Here is a 20,287-nt window from a genome sequence, read left to right on the forward strand (position 1 = left end):
AAGTCCAGACATCTTTCCTGAAGAGACTTCTTCATGCGTACCTCTCCATCCAGCTTTTTCTGGGCTTTCAGCAAGTCGTTTACTAATGACCTCATTTGAGATTTTACTACTTCAACTTCTTTTGGAGATTGATTGACCGGACTATTCAATCCCTCTACCGGAGCAGCTGTTTCAGCGGTCTGTTGTTCTACGTTGACGTGAGTCAGCGTACTTTTGGCATCCAAGGGCTGCTCTGTTGCAGTCATCTCAGTCTGTGTTGCCACCTCAGCTCTTCCAATAACCTTTGAGAGCTCCGAACCCCTTTCGTTTGAATATTGAAGTTCGTGTTCAAGTTTTTCCCATTTCAGAGTCCTGTCCTTCAGCATATGCAGGAGTTGGCTGACCGTTAACTCCTCTGACATCAGACGTTTTGTGTGCTCCTGCTCCATTTTCTCCATCAGCTGCTTCTGTTGTCTTTCCAGATTCTCCAACTCTATATCAAAGAACTCTTTCGTTGCATTCAACTCTTGCTCAAAACGGCGAAGCATTTGTTCTAATTGCTGTTGTAGTTTGAAATGGAGTTGAGTTCGAGCCCGGTGTCCCTCAGAAATGGGCACATCAGTAGACTTGCCAGACTCAGAATCCACAGTTAAACTATGTTGTTGTTGCTCAGTGGAATTCTGTGCTGAAACTTTGTCTTTTGCACCTGAGTTGGGCTTACCATCATCCGTTCCAGAGTCTGGGCCGACTATCTTCACCGAGTTCTCACTCGTTATTGTTTGTAGGAAATGCCAGTCCATATTCATTTTCCTAATCCACTCCCGTCCTAGTAGTGGAGGACCTCCTTCAGATATCACATATAAGTCCATTATTTGACTGTCTTCGCCCTTGTGGACCACTGCAACCTCTATTTTCCCGATGGGGTACACTCTTTGCCCCGTGTATGTTTTCAATATAATCCCCGTATCCTGTAGGGGAATATGTTGGAATAACTTTCCGTAATCTTTCTTATTTATGACCGTCAATGCCGATCCAGTGTCCAATTCCAGTTTTACTTGGACTCCTTCTATCTGAAGAGTGACCCAAATTGTCTGGAGGTCTGCACCCTTACCAGCGTTGAGTAATCTTAAGCTAGCCAGTTCATTACAGCTTAAGCTAGCCAGTTCATTACTGCTAGCGTCTGAATCGGACTCCTGTTCGGTCACCTTGTGTACCTTTGCGTATTTTCCTTGCGGTGACTTCTTGTTGCTGGTCTTCTTCCCTGACCTGCATATTCTAGCTATATGTCCAAGCCTACCACAAGTTCTACATTCTTGGTTTTTAAACCAACACTGGTTCTGATCATGCGTTGTCTTTCCACAACGATAACATTTGCCAGAACTCACACCCAATTTGTGTGCACTGAGCTCCGGTGACCGTAGCTGCATTACTGCCGTGCCTCTCGCTGCGGCTTTGTGTGCTGCTGCCATAGTGACCGCCTTCTCAAGCGTCAGCTCATTCTCCTCGAGCAGTCGCTTTTGTGTATCCTGTTTAAATAAACCACACACAAATTTGTCTCGTAGTGCATCTGTCAGTCCCGTTCCAAACTGGCAATATTTCGCTAATTTACGCAATTCCAGCAAATATTCAGCATTGCTTTCATGCTGTAGCTGCCTTCTGTCGTAAAATTTAAATCGTTCCGCTAGCATCAGCGGCGTGGGGTTTAGATGATCTTTCAGGACAGTAACAATCTCATCGAACGTCTTATCCGCCGGTTCATCTGGTGATAGCAGGTGTTTCAATTGTCCGTATGTCTTCGCACCCATTAAATTTAATAATGTTAGAGCTTTATCTTGGTCACGAATTTTATTGGCATTACAATAATTTTTTTACTCTTTCAACATATATGGCCCAATCTTCGAGGTCACTATCAAAGGTGCTAATATTCCCGTGTTTAGGCATTGTAGATTTGTAATTTCTCAGATTTTATTTTCTTTACTTGTTATCAAAGATGGCGGCTTCCTGCTCTTGCCGTCGTCCTCCGCCCACAAAATGGCGGTTTTCCCGCGCTTGGCGGTCTTCACCCGTCCCCCGACGCCGTCTCCCTTCAGCCCCCGAGTGCGGCCCTTATCTTCGCCGCGATCGCCCGAGTGCGGCCCTTATCAGCGGATGCGATCGCTGGATCGCGAAGTGGCTCCCGACCGAAGCGGCTCTCGGCCCTTATCTTCTGTGCGATCGATAGCCCGCGCTGTGCACCGCGGCTCTCGCACCTTGAGCTTCTGCAGCCGCCGCGCCTTTCAGTCCGAGTGCGGCTCTTATCTTTGGTCCCGATCGCTGGCCCGCGCTGCGCCTCGCACTTGAAGCGGCTCCCGGCCTCTGGCTCACCCGCTCGCGCGGCTCTTGCTCGCTCCCTCCCGGGCTCTGGCTTACCCGCTCGCGCGTTTCACCGCGGCTCTTATCAGGGATTGCGATCGCCCTTATCTCCCGATCGGTGGCCCTGTCTTTGCAGCCGCTGCTCGTCTTACCCACGAGGTTATGGAGGCTTCAGGGTCCTAATGCCTGTCGCTTCCAGTCGCTGGAAGCTGTCAGGATTTCTGCTGCCCTTCAGTTTTGAGTGGGGTGTTGAGGATTGAAACCTCTCTTCAACGTCCTGTCTTTGGACGAAGCCGCCGTGGAATAACTGCCGCAGGGTTCGAACCGACTCGTCGCCAGTGTTAAGTATGTGTATTGTATTGAACAATTAACACAAAGACTTAAACGTATAACTCAAACGGGTCTTTACTGGTTGGAGGTAGGGACTGCACGTAGGTCTTTACTTCATGCCCACAGGCGGGAACTGAGGGGAGATCAGTACCCACAGTACTATTTATATCCCTATGGCCAGGAGTGGTACTGCGTATCACTACGCCCTACAAGTAGTGCAGTCCTGTCCATAGGTTCAAAGTAGCACACATATTACATACACAACAATTCTCTATCATTGTTTTGATGGCATGGCTCCTATTGCATCATGCTGACACTAAATCCCTATTTTTTCTGTACATCTGGAGACCATAAGATGCCAGAACGGGGATTGAGAGTGGGTAAAGGGTTATGGAATGCAGATGCCTATGGATTAACACAGTTTAGAAACAATATAAATTAAGTGAGACCATAACCATTGTAAGAATTTGGATCACAGGTCACACACAGATTACCCAAAGGGTCTTAGGAGTCATAGGTCATCTTATTAAGGAGCGGCAGTTTATGTTAAGTACAGCATGCAATAGTAGACATACAACCCCTAACAGATGAGGATGGTTTACCGGCCCCAGAATGGACGGATGTGGAGGCAGAATGGTGGTTTCGGATCCCTGCGGCACTGGTCTATTCCTCTTTGGTCGTCTCCCGAGTTGGCGGAGGTGTTAGGCTGAAGCCAGCGTGGATATCCACCTCCGAGGTAGAGACCACTGCCGCAGGCTGCAGGGATCCGAAAGCACCATTCTGCCTCCACGTCTGTCTGTCCGTTCCGGGGCTGATAAACCATCCTCATATGTTACGGGTTGTATGTCTGCAATTGCATGCTGTACTTAACTTAAACTGCCATTCCTTAATAAAATGACCTATGACTCCTAAGACCCTTTGGGTAATCTGTGTGTTGACCTGTGATCTAAATTCTTTGTGATGTCAGAAGTGGGATCACAGAGCAGAAGTCATACGGACCTCGGCGTTGAGAGCCAGGAACTTGGTCGACTGCGCGTGATCGACGCTTAGACTGGGTAGGGAACTCTGAGTTAGATGGAGCGTGTCAAATAAGTGAAACCAGAAATACAATGGCGTTGGCGTATCACCAGGGACAGTTGATAGATAGCCTGACAGAAAAGACCGGCGCACCTGGGGCGACGGACATTCTAAAAACTCCAGAGCAGTGTGACGGGAACTACGATTGCATTCTTGACACTCTCTGAGGATGTCCAGAAACGCAAGCTGAAGCTGAAAAAAGGCCGAGTTAAGTTAGCCTACGGAGCACACTTGTGCGCCTTGCAGTTAAACAAAAAAAACAGAAACTTAAAAGAACAGGCAGATAAGCTAAAGAAAAGAAGTGAAGGTTGGCAGGAAAGCATTGCCGTCTTGCACAATCAGTTGCGGTGGGAACAGAAAGGACATGATGAGACGTGTTATAAACAGAAAAAGCTGGAACAAATATTCGAACGGAATATCAAGTTACAGGCAGAAAATACCAGATTAGGTGGCGTTAGAAGATGCGAGGGGGCCTCTGAGGGAGTTAGACCGGCACTAAATCATCGCTTCCCCCGAGGCAGACCACACCCCGTGCTTAGCAAAAATCCAACAGCTACAGGCACAAATCGGCCTACAGCAGGCAGTAGTGGCTGCTGTCTCCAAAATCAAACCGAGAGATCCCGGCCCTTGTTGGGACAACCTAGCTGATGTCCCAGCCCCCCTTCTGCTCCGCCTCCACCGTACAAGGATGGCAAGGCAAGTGAGACGATACCAGTGTGTGTGGTCACCCTAGCCAATGCTACACGTCAGCCTAAGCGCCAGACTGATTGACCAAGAGCCGGGCAGCAGATAACCCTCCTCGACCACTAGCGACGAGGTGGAAACCACCACCTCGCATAGATCCCTTACCATAGTTGAGGTCAGGGCACTAAAGGATGACCTATGGACGGTGGACATAAACACCAGCCCCCTCGACCTCAGACCAAGTTGGAGGATTTTTAAGGTCACTCATCCAGAACTAGAAGGGGACGACCTTAAACATGTTCTCCTGGCTGCATGTTCCTCAGAATTAAAACAAGAGATAGATCAGGATGTTCTGGAGGAGGGCGCAATACAGGATATTGAGATAGATCTAGGTAAAGCACCAGGGGAGTAGGGGATCGACTTCCACCAGTTCCTGGCTAGCACCAAGCAGGGTCGTACTGAAAGCCTGAATGCATTTGTGCAGAAACGCCATGACCTCATCCAGCGCACCAGGGATAGCGGAGGGGACTACTTTAACTCACCAGGCTTCAAAACCTTTTTTTGAACGGCCTCTAACCATTGGTCTGAAATTCGCTGGGTGTCTACATCTCAAAAGACACCCCTTAGGAGCAAATACACACCCATTCCGGGACTGCTTGGGAGCAGACCCGCGCCAATACCCCATGAGCACCCACTAAAGCAACAGCCGTCGAGGGCCCATTGCCTGGCCAGAAATCAGGGCCGTCTACAACCCCACACCAGAGAAGAGTGTCCCGGTACCCTGCTATCTTTGCAAGCGCCTAGGCCACTTTGCTCATCAATGCCGCACTCCTCCGAAACAGACTGGTCCCGACTTGATCGAGCAGCGATTAGAGAGAATGGAGGCAGCAATAGGGGCCATGCAGATTAGCCAGGGGGGCTCAACTGGTTGCTGTGGTGCATCAACAACCCAAGCAAACGGCAGACCTTCCACTTCCCCTCTGACTCCTGCAGTCCTCTCAGAGAGAGATGATTTACCCCCTCCGATACGATGGTAGTGGGAGACCGGTAGTCCACACTGTTGATTCTGGAGGCTGGCAACAATTAATGTTAGTCGACTCCAGCTCCTCCGCCACCATCATTCATGATCCCCACCCCGATCCTACAAAGGGCGCGCCCCAAGTTTTATTGGGCTTTGACAATTCAATCCAGACAACTATACAAGGACCCTGCCCTTGGAGCTAAAGCAGGGTGTTGTTCACAAAGGCACATTCATGACCAGCTCCCCAGTTTGGCCAGTTCGAAAACCAGATGACTATCGGATGATTATTGACTATCGCAAACTCAACACGTCACCCCCGTGTGTGCCCCAGTGGTTCGGGAGACACCCACCCTACTCTCCCAGATTCCCAGTGGCAGTAATCAGTACAGAATGTGATTCAGTAGAAAACATCAGAAATTGAAAATTGGCTTATGGGAAAAGGATAAAATAGTTATGATGGAATAAAGGGGAAAAGGGAAAATCAATGTCTCTTTTCTGCTGTTCGACAGGTTTTTTTTGTTTTCAGTATGAATGTTTAAGAAGTTATAGTATTCCTTTTGTCTTAAAGTCTGTCTTTAAAAGAAAGTGTCTTATATTTGTTTTAGTTTCACTCCCTTCTTTGTGCATAGAGCTAAAAACCATTTAACCCTTTGTAGTCCTGTCTTGGATTTTGGAAGTTTTAAGAATGCACGAATAAGATTGTGCATCCAGAATTGGAACTTTGAACTACAATTTAAGTTAAGCTGGTATGGAAAAACTGAGGAAAAACAAAAAATTTGTTTAACAAAAGATTAAGTTTCAGTCTAAGATTCAACCTTAGAGTTGCCGTTGCTATCATGAATTCTCCAAAGCAGTGCGATTTGTTTTGTTTAAATCTGAAAACAAATTTTTCTCCAGTTGTATTCAGTATTTTTACAGTCATTTAAAAAGGCATCTGAAGAAAGGACAAAAAGATATATGACGTAACTTACTGTTTTTTTTGTTTTATTTTATCTGTTCTGTATCGTGTTGAGTTAATAAGAATTTGGTCTGAATTAAATTGGAATTATTGAGGTTAACTATTAAATTATAAAAACACAACTTACATTGTGTCCACAGTGAAATTCTGGTTATTTTAAATTGTGAGTTTCTAGTTTTGTACAAGAGATTCCGACATAAAAAAAAAAAATTGGCAGTTTTGAATTTCTTAAATGTTTCATGATTTAAATTGGAATTTTGGGACATGTGAGGTGATTCTCCTTGTTATACATCTTGGTTGTACTGGAAAATCTTGGGTTTGGAAATTGTTTAAAAAAAAAAAATACTAAAAAGTGTTAAAATTGGGCCTAGAAATTCGGTGGGCTGCGCCACTAGTTAGCGCCTAAAGAGGGCACTCAGTGGCTTTAGCGCCACTGGCCGCGCCTCCCACGATATTTAGCTGGGGCGCTAACGGCGGCATTAACCTGTTGCGCTGCGCCGCCTCTGATGACGTCATCGGTGTGCGCAGCGCCCCGCTACCGCCCCGATCTCGATATTTGGCAGCGACCGCCTTTGTAGCGCTGTTCACAAATGGCGCCCAGTTGACGGGGCCTTCCTGCGACAGCAGTGGCGCAAATTAAGGTGGAGGTGCGGGGCAGCCGTTTTTTTCGACGGCCGCCTGCCAGCACCTCCGTCCCCGGCCTCCTGATCGCCCCCCGCGGCATTGCCAGCTGTTTTCCGAGAGCCTGGCGCTTCTCCTCGGTGCCGGGCTTTTTTGACGGCACTCGCGATCTCCGATCGCGCTGGTGCAGGCCCCTCTCCCTTAAGAATGGGAGGAAGGCCTGTAGTACCGCAGCGTGCCGTGCCGCAGCGTGTGGCACTGCGGCACGTTGAGCTGCGATATTCAGTTTCCGCGCCCTAAGAGGGACGCGGAGCGCCTCGAGCCTCGCCCCGTCTCCCTCTTGGGGCGCTCAAGCTGAATTTCCGGCGGTCGCTGCTGCTCCAAACGCTGCGCTAAATCTGGCGCCCAGGTGAGCTTGGCGCCCCGTTTGTGGCTCCACCCAATTTCTCCCCCTTAGGGTTTAATCTAAAATGCTGTCTTCCCATTAATAATGACAGTGCTACTAATGATTTCTGTGGTTTTAACCGATTTTTAATTCCTAAGGAAGTTTTGAAGGTACATAGACTTGGAAAAAAAAGTTTCGATCGGGAGAGAGTTTTTTAAAATTTACGTGAAATGACATAATTGCACACGTCTGACACTATTTGCTCTGTTTTCCTAAAAACCTGCAAAGGAGTTAACCCTTTCCACTGACAGCTGTTTAAGTTCACCAAGCAACAACTTTAGTATTGCTGAATGAAATCTAGATATTGGGCATTATTAGATTTAAGTTTGTTAATTTGAATTGAATATTTCCCTATGGTGACAGGAGGAAAATTGTGATTTGACAAATTAACCCCTTGGGCTCTTCAGCAGAGCCACAATGGATTCTCTTTCTTTTGTTATATGGAAGTTACCTTGTAAACCAATTACAGCACTTCTGTCTCTAATGTTAAAACACCACGTAAACTACCTAGCCTGGGAATCACTTGTTTCTGAAATTGGAGCTGATAGGATAAGATACAAGAAGGGGAAATCGACCTGAAGTTAAAGAGGATAATTAAATTTTCATTAAAATAAACTGGTTGAGAGCAGTCTAGGTGGTCCTGCCAATTGCTGGGTATCGAGGAAGAAAGCATTTGGGGAAAATACGAAATTGAACACTGACAAAACCTGTCAGTCCAGCAATATTGCTGTTTGGATTTTAGGATCATTTTGAAATGATGAAAAGGACTCGGGCACAATATAGCGGGTTATAAAGAATTTAAAAAAAATTGTTGATAACTTGGACCAAGTGGGAATGTTTGATCTATGTTTTCTATCTTAAATATTGTATTGGACAGTAAAGTTCCTCCAGGGCTCATGAATGAGATAGAATCTGGTATTAATGGGAATTTTCATTTTGGTGAAAGCCAGAAAAGTGTAGTTACGAATAGTAAATTGATAGCTTTCTCTTGGACACATTTGTGTCCTTGCCTATGTACCTTTAAAGAAAACTGCATTGATAGCCTGGCCACTACCCAAGACATCGGGACCATGCAGGGAAATGAGCAAAGATCTCCAGACGACTACAATGTTTTGATAAGATCACCTGAGCCCAAAATTGACTTGTATTGGATGGCAGATGTGGCATGATATTGAGATATGAGTGTGCAAATGTGATTTGTTATGTATGAAGCAATTACCATCCAGAAATGCATGGTGAATTTGCACTGAAGAACAGGTCTCAGACCTGCTTAGTTATTTGGCAACTGCAAGACATGAAATGGTTAATGTGGCTCAGGAGAGCGAGACAACTTTTAAAGCACTGACACATACTCCACCGAGAAATTATCTAATTAATGAAACAATCAGGATAGAGTTAAACACACCTGTTAGAGGCACTAAAATTGAAGTTGAAGTGGAGAGTTACATGGAATTTGGATTGGAACAATTGAAGGCTAGGGAGAAATAAATCAGAGACCACGGTCCATCTCAAAGTCTGCACGTATGTCCATCCGTTCTGGGGTCGGTGAACCATTCTCATCTGTTACGGGTTGTATGACTACTATGTCTGTTCTTATTGCATGTTGTATTTGATTATACTTAAAACTGCTGCTCTTTAATAAAGTTACCTATGCCTCCTATGAACTGTGATCCAATGTTTGCACCATTAGGTTGGGTGATAAAGAAGGAAGACAGCTACAGGGTTGAGCTGTAAGGTGTGCATCTTCTGCGATTGATGTGATCTCGGTGTTGGCAGTGAGTATGTTCAGGTTAATATAACCTTCAATAAACTGTAGTGTTTGACTGTGAATTCATTCTTGGCTACAGGCACAAGACTGCAGCCTTTGTAATATTACAAAATACACATTCATAACACTGTTAAACACTTTGGGGTGTTTTCCCAAGTTAAAGGCACTACATAAATGCAAGTTGTTCTTGTTGAATGGATTTCGGGAATGATGACCGACTATGCAAAAAGTGAATAGTTAGTAACAATGAAAAGGATTAACATCTCCATGAGGAATATTTTACCTCTATGTTCTGCCTCATACGTCCAAGATTGAAACTCTTTGGAATTACCACGACACCACGTTGCACTTGATAGCGCAGGGCCATTTGAGCTGCTGTCTTGTGGTACTTTTCACCAATCCTTTTCAGCTCCAGGTCGTTAAGAAGGAGAGGATTGTTTGTGTTGCACCTGTATTGGAAATTGAAAAGGATCATTATAAGATCTCAGCGTTTCTCAAAATGTCTAGCTCCTTCAACTACACAATGAATAGCTGTGATTCCCTTTCATTTGATGCTTGTAAATGAAAATAAGCACAATTTTTTTTTATTCGTTCCTGGAATGTGGGCGTCGCTGGCGAGCCCAGCATTTCTTGCCCATCCCTAATTGCCTTCAAGAAGGTGGTGGTGAGCCGCCTTCTTGAACCGCTGCAGTCCGTGTGGTGAAGGTACTCCCGTAGTGCTGTTACGGAGGGAGTTCCAGGATTTTGACCCAGTGACTATGAAGGAACAGCGATATCTTTCCAAGTCAGGATAGTGTGTGACTTGGAGGGGATCTTAGAGGTGATCGTGTTCCAATGCGCCTGCTACCCTTGTTCTTCTAGGTGGTAGAGGTCGTGGGTTTGGGAGGTGCTGTCGAAGTCTTGGCGAGTTGCTGCAGTGCATCTTGTAGATGGTACACACTGCAGCCACGGTGCGCCGGTGGTGGAGGGAGTGAATGTTTAAGGTGGTGGATGAGGTGCCAATCAAGGCGTCTGCTTTGTCCTGGATGGTGTCGAGCTTCTCGATTGTTGTTGGAGCTGCACTCATCCAGTGTTCAGAGAGATCTAGGTGTCCTCATAAAGGAAACAGAGTTAGCATGCAGGTACAGCAAGCAATTAGGAAGGCAAATGGCATGTTGGCCTTTATTGCAAGGGAGTTGGAGTATAAGAGTAAGGAAGTCTTGCTACAATTGTACAGGGCTCTGGTGAGGCCACACCTGAAGTACTGTGCACAGTTTTGGTCTCCTTATCTGAGGAAGGATATACTTGCATTAGAGGTGATGCAACGAAGGTTCACTAGATTGATTCCTGGGATGAGAGGGTTGTCCTATGAGGAGAGATTGAGTAGAATGGGCCGATACTCTCTGGAGTTTAGAAGAATTAAACATAAGATTCTGAGGGTGATTGACAGGGTAGATGCTGAGAAGTTGTTTTTCCTGGCTGGGGAGTCTAGAACTAGGGGGCATAGTCTCAGGATAAGGGGTCGGCCATTTAAGACTGAGATGAGGTGGAATTTCTTCAGAGAGAGTTGTGAATCTTTGGAATTCTCTACCTCAAAGGGCTGTGGATACTGAATCATTGGGTATATTCAAGGCTGAGATAGATAGATTTTTGGACTCTAGGGGAATTAAGGGATATGGGAATTGGGCAGGAAAGTGGAGTTGAGGTCGAAGATCAACCGCGATCTTATTGAATGGCGGAGCAGGCTCGAGGGGCCTTATGGCCTATTCCTGCTCCTAATTCTTATGTTTTTATAGCTGATGGATCAGTACTCCTCTCTGTTGAACACCAATTGGATGGATCACTGGGGGGTAGCAAGGACACAATGTACTCTGGGGGAGACAATCAATGTAGTAGTATCACCACTGGACAAATCCTGAAGGACTTAGTTGCCAAACTGGGCTTGCAGCAGGTGGCGAAGTCATAGAGCCATAGAGTTATACAGCACAGAAAGAGGCCCTTCGGCCCATCGTGTCCACACCGGCCATCAAGCCCTATCTATTCCAATCCCATTTTCCAGCACTTGGTCCGTAGCCTTGTATGCTATGGCGTTTCAAGTGCTCATCTAAATGCTTCTTGAATGTTGTGAGGGTTTCTGCCTCTACCACCCTTTCAGGCAGTGAGTTCCAGATTCCAACCACCCTCTGGGTGAAAAAGTTTTTCCTCAAATCCCCTCTAAACCTCCTGCCCCTCACCTTGAATCTATGCCCCCTGGTTACTGACCCCTCTACTTAGGGGAAAAGTTCCTTTCTATCTACCCTATCTATGCCCCTCATAATTTTGTACACCTCAATCAAGTCCCCCTCAGCCTTCTCTGCTATAAGGAAAACAACCCCAGCCTGACCAGCCTCTTTTCATAGCTGCAGCGCTCCAGCCCAGGTAACATCCTGGTGAATCTCCTCTGCACCCTCTCCAATGCAATCACATACTTCCTATAGTGTAGCGACCAGAACTGCACACAGTATTCCGGCTGTGGCCTAACTAGCGTTTTGTACAGCTCCATCATAACCTCCCTGCTCTTATATTCTATGCCTCGGCTAATGAAGGCAAGTATCCCATATGCCTTTTTAACCACCTTATCTACCTGTCCTGCTGCCTTCAGGGATCTATGTACATGCACACCAAGGTCCCTCTGATCCTCTGTCCTTCCTAGGGTCCTACCATTCATTGTGTATTCCCTTGCCTTGTTAGTCCTCCCAAAATGCATCACCTCACACTTTTCAGGGTTAAATTCCATTTGCCACTGTTCTGCCCATCTGACCAACCCGTCTATATCGTCCTATAGCCTGAGGCTTCCCTCCTCGCTATTTACCACTCCACCAATTTTCGTGTCATCTGCGATCTTACTGATCATACCTCCTACATTCATATCTAAATCATTAATGTACACTATAAACAGCAAAGGACCCAGCACTGATCCCTGCGGTACACCGCTGGACACAGGCTTCCAGTCACAAAAACAACCTTCGATCATCACTCTCTGCCTCCTGCCACTAAGCCAATTTTGGATCCAATGTACCAAATTGCCCTGAATCGCATGGGCTCTTACCTTCTTGCCCAGTCTCCCATGCGGGACTTTGTCAAAAGCCTTACTGAAGTCCATGTAGACTACATCAACTGCACTATCCTCATCCACGCACCTAGTCACCCCCTCAAAAAATTCAATCAAATTGGTTAGACATGATCTCCCCCTAACAAAGCCACACTGACTATCTTTGATTAATCCTTGCCTCTCCAAATGGAGACTAATTCTGTCCCTCAGAATTTTTTCCAATAATTTCCCTACCACTGATGTTAGGCTAACTGGCCTGTAATTCCCTGGTTTATCCCTATTGCCCTTCTTGAATAATGGTACTATGTTAGCTGTCCTCCAGTCCTCTGGCACCTCCCCTGTGGCCAGAGAGGATCTGAAAATTTGTGTCAGAGTCCCTGCAATCTCCTCCCTTGCCTCACACAGCAGCCTGGGATACATCTTGTCTGGGCCTTGGGATTTATCCACTTTTAAGCCCGCTAAAACCGCTAGTACCTCCTCCCTCTCAATACTAATTTGTTCAAGTATATCACAATCCCCCTGCCTGATTGCCTACATCGTCCTTCTCCATAGTGAACACAGATGCAAAATATTCATTTAAAACCTCACTCACATCTTCCGGCTCTACACACAGCTTGCCATTTTGGTCCCTAATGGGCCCTACTCTTTCCCTGGTTATCCTCTTGCCCTTAATATACTTATAAAACACCTTGGGATTTTCCTTTATTTTGCCCGCCAGTGTTTTTTCATGCCCCCTCTTCGCTCTCCTAACTTCTTTTTTAAGTACCCCCCTGCACTTTCTATACTCCTCTAGGGCTTCCACTGTTTTTAGTCCTTTGTATCTGCCAAAAGCCTCCCTTTTTTTCCTAATCCACTCTTGTATATCCCTTGACATTCAGGGTTCCCTGGACTTGTTGGTCCCATCCTTGACCTTTATGGGAACATGTTGGCATTGTACTCTCTCTATTTCCTTTCTGAAAGACTCCCACTGCTCTGATGTGGATTTTCCTACAAGTAGCTGATCCCAGTCCACTTTGGCCAGATCCTGCCTTATCATATTAAAATTAGCCTTCCCCCAATTTAGAATCTTTACATAGATACATAGATACATAGAAGATAGGAGCAGGAGTAGGCCATTCGGCCCTTCGTGCCTGCTCCGCCATTTAATGAGATCATGGCTGATCCTTTAATTCAGTATCCCGTCCCCGCCTTCTCTCCGTAACCCTTAACCCCTTTTGCCCGTAGAAATATATCTAATTCCCTCTTAAATATATTTAATGAGCTGGCGTACACTGCCCTCTGTGGCAATGAGTTCCACAGGTTCACCACTCTCTGAGTGAAGAAATTCCCCCTCATCTCTGTCCTAAATGGTTTAGCCCTTATCCTTAAATTATGTCCTCTAGTTCTGTTCTCACCCGCCAAGGGAAACATTCCTTCTGCATCCAGTCTGTCTAGACCTGTCAGAATTTTATACACTTCTATGAGGTCCCCTCTCAATCTTCTAAACTCCAGTGTGTACATCCCTAAACTACATAGTCTCTCCTCATAGGTCATTCCCGCCATTCCTGGTATCAGCCTGGTGAATCGCCGCTGCACCCCCTCCATGGCAAGAACATCCTTCCTCAGATGAGGCGACCAAAACTGTACACAGTACTCGAGGTGTGGTCTCACCAGTGCCCTGTACAGCTGCAGCAAGGTATCCCTGTTCCTGTATTCTAACCCTTTTGCTATGAAGGCCAGCATACCGTTTGCCTTCTTGACCGCCTGTTGCACCTGCATGCTCGCCTTCAGTGACTGGTGTACAAGAACACCCAGGTCTCTCTGTACTTCCCCCTCTCCCAATCTATTGCCATTTAAATAATAATTTGCCCTCCCGTTCCTGCACCCAAGGTGGATAACTTCGCACTTGTCCACATTATAGTGCATCTGCCATTTATCCGCCCAATCGCCCAGTCTGTCCAAATCGCTCTGGAGCTTCCTGGTCTCTTCCTCTGAGCCCACCCCACCTCCTAGTTTAGTGTCGTCTGCAAATTTGGAAATGCTGCATCCGACTCCCTGATCCAGGTCATTAATGTAAATTGTGAACAGCTGGGGGCCCAGGACAGATCCCTGTGGTACCCCACTTGTTACTGCCTGCCATTCAGAAAATGAGCCGTTTATTCCAACTCTCTGTTTTCTATCTGACAGCCAGTTCCCTATCCACGCCAAAACTTTCCCCTTTATCCCATGAGCCTCAATTTTCCATGCTAATCTTTTATGTGGGACCTTATCGAAGGCCTTTTGGAAGTCCAGGTACACCACATCTACTGGCTCTCCCCCATCTATTCTACCAGTTACTCCCTCAAAAAATTCCAATAGATTAGTCAAGCACGATTTACCCTTTGTAAATCCATGTTGACTCTGTCCTATCCTGTCCCCATTTGCTAAGTGCTCCGCTATTTCATCCTTAATGATGGACTCCAGCATTTTGCCCACAACTGATGTAAGGCTTACAGGTCTGTAATTACCTGCTTTTTCCCTACCCCCCTTTTCCCTACCCCCCTTAATTTCCGGTCCATCTTTGTCCTTTTCCATGACTATCTTAAATCTCACCAAATTATGGTCACTGTTACCAAAATGCTCTCCTACTGACACTTCTACTACTTGCCCAGCTACATTCCCTAGAATTAGGTCCAGTACCGCCCCCCTCTCTTGTAGGACTTTCTACATGCTGGCTCAAAAAGCTCCCCTGGATGCACTTTAAGAATTCCGCACCCTCTAAGCCTTTCACACTCTGACTATCCCAGTTAATGTTGGGGAAGTTGAAATCCCCTACTATTATTACCCTATTATTTCTACACTTCTCTGAGATTTGCCTACATATCTGTTCCTCTGTCTCCCTCTGACTGCTTGGGGGCCTACAGTACACTTTCAGCAAAGTGCTTGCCCCCTTTTTGTTTTTAAGTTCTACCATGTGGCCTCATTAGTGGAACCTGCTAAGATACCATCCGTCCTTACAGCAGTAATTGACTCCTTGATTAATACTGTGACACCCCCTCCTCTTTTACACCCCCCTCTGTCTCGCCTGAAGATTCTATACCCCGGAATATTGCGCTGCCAGTCCTGCCCCTCCCTCAACCATGTCTCTGTGATAGCAACAATATCATACTCCCATGTGTTCATCAACACCTTCAATTCATCAGCCTTATTCACAAGACTCCTTGCATTAAAATAAATGCCATCCAGCCTTGCCACACTCCCTTGTGCCATTACATATTTGCTCTTCCTTCCAGGCTGACTTGTTTTTTCCTCTATATTTGGCTGTGCATCACCCCCTACTATAGCTCCACTCCGTATCCCAACCCCCTGCCATTAGTTTAACCCCCCCCTCAACAGCACTAGCAAACCTCCCCACAAGGATGTTGGTCCTGCTCTGGTTCAGGTGCAACTCGTCTGACTTGTACAGGTCCCACCTTCCCCAGAAGCAGACCCAGTGATCCAGGAAACTAAAGCCCTCCCTCCTGCACCAACTCTTTAGCCACGCATTCATCTGCTCTATCCTCCTATTCCGTTACTCACTAGCATGTGGCACCAGGAGTAATCCAGAGATTACGACCTTTGAGGTCCTGCTTTTTAATCTGCTACCTAGCTCCCTAAATTCTTGTGGCAGGACCTCATTGCTCTTTCTACCCATGTCGTTGGTACCAATGTGAACCACGACCTCTGACTGTTCGCCCTCCCCCTTCAGAATGCCCTGCAGCCGTTCAGTGACATCCTTGACCCTGGCACCAGGGAGGCAACATACCATCCTGGAGACACGTCTGCGGCCACAGAAACGTCTATCTGTTCCCCTTACGATAGAATCCCCTATCGCTATTGCTCTCCCACTCTTTTTCCTCCCATCCTGTGTAGCTGAGTCACTCGTAGTGCCACGGACTTGGCTTTTGCTGCATTCCCCTGAGAAACCATCTCCCCCAGCAGTATCCAAAATGGAAAATCTGTCGGAGAGGGAGATGGACCCAGGGGACTCCTGCATTACCTTCCTAGTTCTTTTACTCTGTCTGGTGGTCACCCATTCCCTGTCTGCCTGTGCACTCTTTATCTGCAGTGTGACCACCTCATTAAACATGCTATCCACTAAGAGCTCAGCTTCGCGGATGCTCCACAGTGACTCCAGCCACAGCTTCAGCTCCGAAATGCGGATTTCGAGTAACTGCAGCTGGAGACTTCCTGCACATGTGTTCGCCCTGGACACCGAAAGTGTTCCTGACTTCCCACATAGCACAGGAGGAGCACTCCACGCAGCCGAGCTGTCCTGCCATGTCCTACCCTTAATTTACTCCCTTTACTTCCTTTAAATTAAAGAATTGTAGGTATTCGTGTTGACCTCTCGGGACGAATGCCTACTAAATAATTTAGTTCGAGTTCGGATGAATAATCACTAAGTTGTTTATTAACTGGAACTGCCGAAATACAACAGGTAAGCTGGCTTTACACAGGAGCAATGCGAGATAGGTCTTACCCCGACTGGGACTCCACGAGGACTGAGTCCGTAGTCCTCGGGAGAGCGTGATGACGTCATCACGCTTAGTCGCGTTTTCCCGCTCTTCGGATGTCATGTGACCGCGTCCTGATGCTAGTGCGTTGGCCCGCGCTTTGGGCGGTCACGTGACCCGCGCCGATACGTCGGCGCGTTCACCCGGTGCGGAGGCTGGCTGTTGAGGCCGAAGTTGCGGTAGGCCGGGCTGTGCCGGCGGCTGTCGCTCGTACGTCACGCAATGCGTGACGTGACGTCAGCGCGCTAGGGTGCGTCTTAAACGGGCAACGGCCCCCACAGGTAAGTTAAAGGGGCAATGGTCCAAACAGGTAGGTAATACACGTACAGTTAGGTTAAAGTGAATTATATACATTATATGTGTAAGGGACACCCGGTGGAACCGCCACATGCGCCCCCCCAGAATTCGCTTTAACGAAAGTCCAAAGATGAGATGGTCTGACGAGCAGTTGGTCTCAGTGGATGTGCTGTCTCGACTTGGCGGGCGAGGTCTGAAGATGCTGGTCGTCAGCGGATCCTTACGCACGTCATGGCGAATAAAACGTATCCGTCAGGCGAAGGACCGTGGAAACGTGCGAAACAGCAGGCCATGTCAGAATGACGGGCAGGCCAGGCGGACGCGGGCGATCGCTCTGTTGATGGTGGAAGTCCTTGTTCTGACGAACTCTGCAGGAACGCCAACCGGGCGATCCAGAAGGACTTTACGGGCGAGGTTGGTGAACTCGCCGACAGGTGAGCATAATCGTTGGGAGCCTGGCACGCACAGAACGGTGCGTACCATAGTGCTACGACGATCGCACAACGGAGAGTGAGCCGTTGCTACGCAGAGCAGTGCTCGGTGCGGACTGCAACTTTCACGTGGCCGATTGCGGCCGCGGGCTGTCCGTTGGACCCGTCCTCGATGTTTGCTGCGTCAGTAGATGTTTACGTTTGTTAAGGGGGAATGGGCGGCCGCAGCGAGCGAGTGGCTGAAAAACAGCATCGGCATGTAACGGGCTAGGATGGCAAATGTCGGCCCGCGTCAGGTGCTGTCCGAACGTCGGAGTTGGAGACGGGCAGGCCCTTAGTTCCTAGTTCTGATCATTCTGTTGATTCGGTCTTTTCTGTTACCAGCAGCACCACCTTCAACAAAAGGTATTGTCTTTTCGTTCATGCCACAACGTGGCGAGGACAGTTTGAAGGGCCACAAGACATCATTGGCCATGTTGAAGTTCTTGCCGACTGTGTAGATCCCATGGATCAGATCGCCAATACAAAGCTGCTTTGCAATCAAGGCATTGGCAGTGAAAGCGATGTGCTGGTGTTGGATCTGTCGAAACCACGTTTGTAAATCAATTCACGGACAGAATTCAGATTTGGATATTCCCATGTAATGTATGGCTCTGCAATACAGAGCATGTTGATTGAAGCTTTATTCGTTTTTGAATTTCAGATGCTTCGAAGTGGGAAGGAGCGTTTAGGATGATAGTAGGACTAAAAGGTTCACTGGCCTGTGTTGAGCCGCTTTTTTTCGAATCCTCATCACTGTTGGGAGTGACCGAATCGAGTTCTTCATGAGGAAGGCAATTAGAATAGCCACTGTCCACAGGGTGACGCAACAATTTTACCCCTTGAGTGCCCCTGCCAAAGCGTTTGAAACGAAAAACTGGTGAGGCAGCAACATTGAGGAAGCGATTGAGGAAGGGGGTGTGCATCCACCTTTCCCTCCAATGTTTTCACCTTCCTTTCCTCCGGTACTTTGGTTTTAAGCGCTCGAAGAAGTTGCGCCTTGATGTTCTCTAACTCCTGTTCAGGGGCCATTCCTACAGTCTCTGTGATCCTTCCAGTTGCCTTTCCTTCCACTGCCCAGATTCCTAGTTGAATATGTTCTTCAAGTTGTTGAACCTCGGCCATTGCCGCCTCATATTTGTCCTGGGTTGCCTTCAATAATTTAATGAGTTCTTGGACATCTTGAATTTCATGTTCTGCTATGTCTTCCACCTCTAATTTTTCATTGATGGATGGAATCTCTACCGATGAGTCTGTCTTGGCCTGGAGCTCATCAAACATTTCCTGCAGCCTTTGTAATTCTCGCTCATGTTCAACCTTTAGCTGTTCAGATGCTTTCACTAAAACTAGCTTTTCGGAGGTTGCCGAGTTAACCCCTTCCAGGATTGTAGTCTGGGCCTGTTCATACTGTTCTTTCAACTTGTTACACTCTGCTTGCAATGAGTCGTAGAGATGAACTGGGATAAAATCCTGGCTTCCTGAAGATTCCTCTTCCTTTGGTTCGTTCTGTAAATATTCTAGTTCCTGAACAGCATCAGGGGAATGTGATTGGTATTTGGCCACGATGGCTCTATGGTCGCTCTCTGCTTGAGCTAGCTGTCTCTGTTGTCTTTCCAGGTTCTCCCATTCGGTGTCCCAGAACTTTTCCATATTTTTCATCTCTTGTACGAGACGGTCACTCAACTGTTCTAATTGTTGTCGTACTTTGACATAAGTTTGAGTCCGAACTCGGTGTTCTTCCGTCGTGGATGAATCCTTTGCTTGAACAGGCTCAGAATTCTCTGTCAACCTGGAGTTCTGCTCTGCAGCTTTATTCTTCTTGGTAACATACGTCCTTCTGCATGTCTTCGTTTCCTTCCCCATCGTCGGCAAGTCCCTTTTAGCCTTGTCTTCCATATTTGAATTGGTCTTATCGTCATCCATTTCAGAATCTGAGCTGATAGCTTGCACCGAGTCCTCCCTCATTATGGCTTTTAGGTAGTGCCATTCCATATCTATTTTCTTAATCCACTCCCTTCCTAGAAGTGGTGGTCCTCCTTCAGGTAATACGTACAAGTTCATTCTTGGATGTTCTTTACCCCTATCTCTCACCTTGACTCTTATTTTCCCCATGGGGTATACGTTATGCCCCGTGTATGTCTGTAATACGAACTTGGTATTTCTTAAAGGTATGCGAGAGAATAGCCGGTGGTAGTCCCTTTGGTTGATGACTGATAGAGCTGATCCAGTGTCCAGCTCCATCCTTACTTGGACTCCAGCTATTTTTAGTATGACCCAGATGGTTTGTAGATCCGTTTCTTTACCCACATTGTGGATTCTCAGACTACCCAGCTCCTGGTTGTTTGGGTCTGAGTCTGAATTCTGTTCGTCTGAACTCTTCTCAGCCACCTTGTGTACCTTGTTGTACTTTTCTTGTGGTGGCTTCCTTTGATTGTTGGTCTTCTTCCCTGACCGGCATACCTTCGCGATGTGACCCAGTTTGCCACATTTCCTACACTCTTGGTTCTTGAACCAGCATTGATTCTGGTCATGCGTTGTCTTCCCACAACGGTAGCATTTTGTTGTGCTTGAAGTAATTTGGTCCACCCCGAGTGCCGCCGCCTTTAGTTGCATTTCCGCCGTTCCTTTCGCTGCGGCTTCGTGCGATGCAGCTATAAGGACAGCCCTGTCCAGTGTGAGGTCGTTCTCTTCCAGTAGTCGC

At 47.1% G+C, this 20,287-nt stretch overlaps 1 protein-coding gene and 1 long non-coding RNA gene across 3 annotated transcripts in view; one reads left to right on the plus strand and one right to left on the minus strand.

Moving 5' to 3' along the window:
- Window positions 1–10,229, minus strand: part of LOC147105952 (aldo-keto reductase family 1 member D1-like) — a 316,229-nt gene extending 306,000 nt beyond the window's left edge. Inside the window, exon 1 of one of the 2 annotated variants that reach the window (XM_086008564.1) lies at window positions 9,519–10,221. In XM_086008564.1, coding sequence (XP_085864690.1) covers window positions 9,519–9,710 — 192 coding nt within the window. In that variant the 5' untranslated portion in view covers window positions 9,711–10,221. Of the gene's footprint in view, window positions 1–9,518 lie in introns of both variants that reach the window. The other variant, XM_086008563.1, reaches the window with a different exon arrangement.
- Window positions 3,477–20,287, plus strand: part of LOC147105954 (uncharacterized) — a 130,252-nt gene continuing 113,441 nt past the window's right edge. The window contains exons 1-2 of the long non-coding RNA XR_015081302.1: window positions 3,477–3,716; window positions 9,158–9,242. This is a non-coding gene — a long non-coding RNA (uncharacterized LOC147105954). The remainder of the gene's footprint in view (window positions 3,717–9,157; window positions 9,243–20,287) is intronic.

Source organism: Somniosus microcephalus, chromosome 16 (assembly GCF_052327205.1).
Source record: "Somniosus microcephalus isolate GS21.2 chromosome 16, FLI_Smic_1.0, whole genome shotgun sequence".
In the NCBI taxonomy this organism is placed as follows: domain Eukaryota; kingdom Metazoa; phylum Chordata; class Chondrichthyes; order Squaliformes; family Somniosidae; genus Somniosus; species Somniosus microcephalus.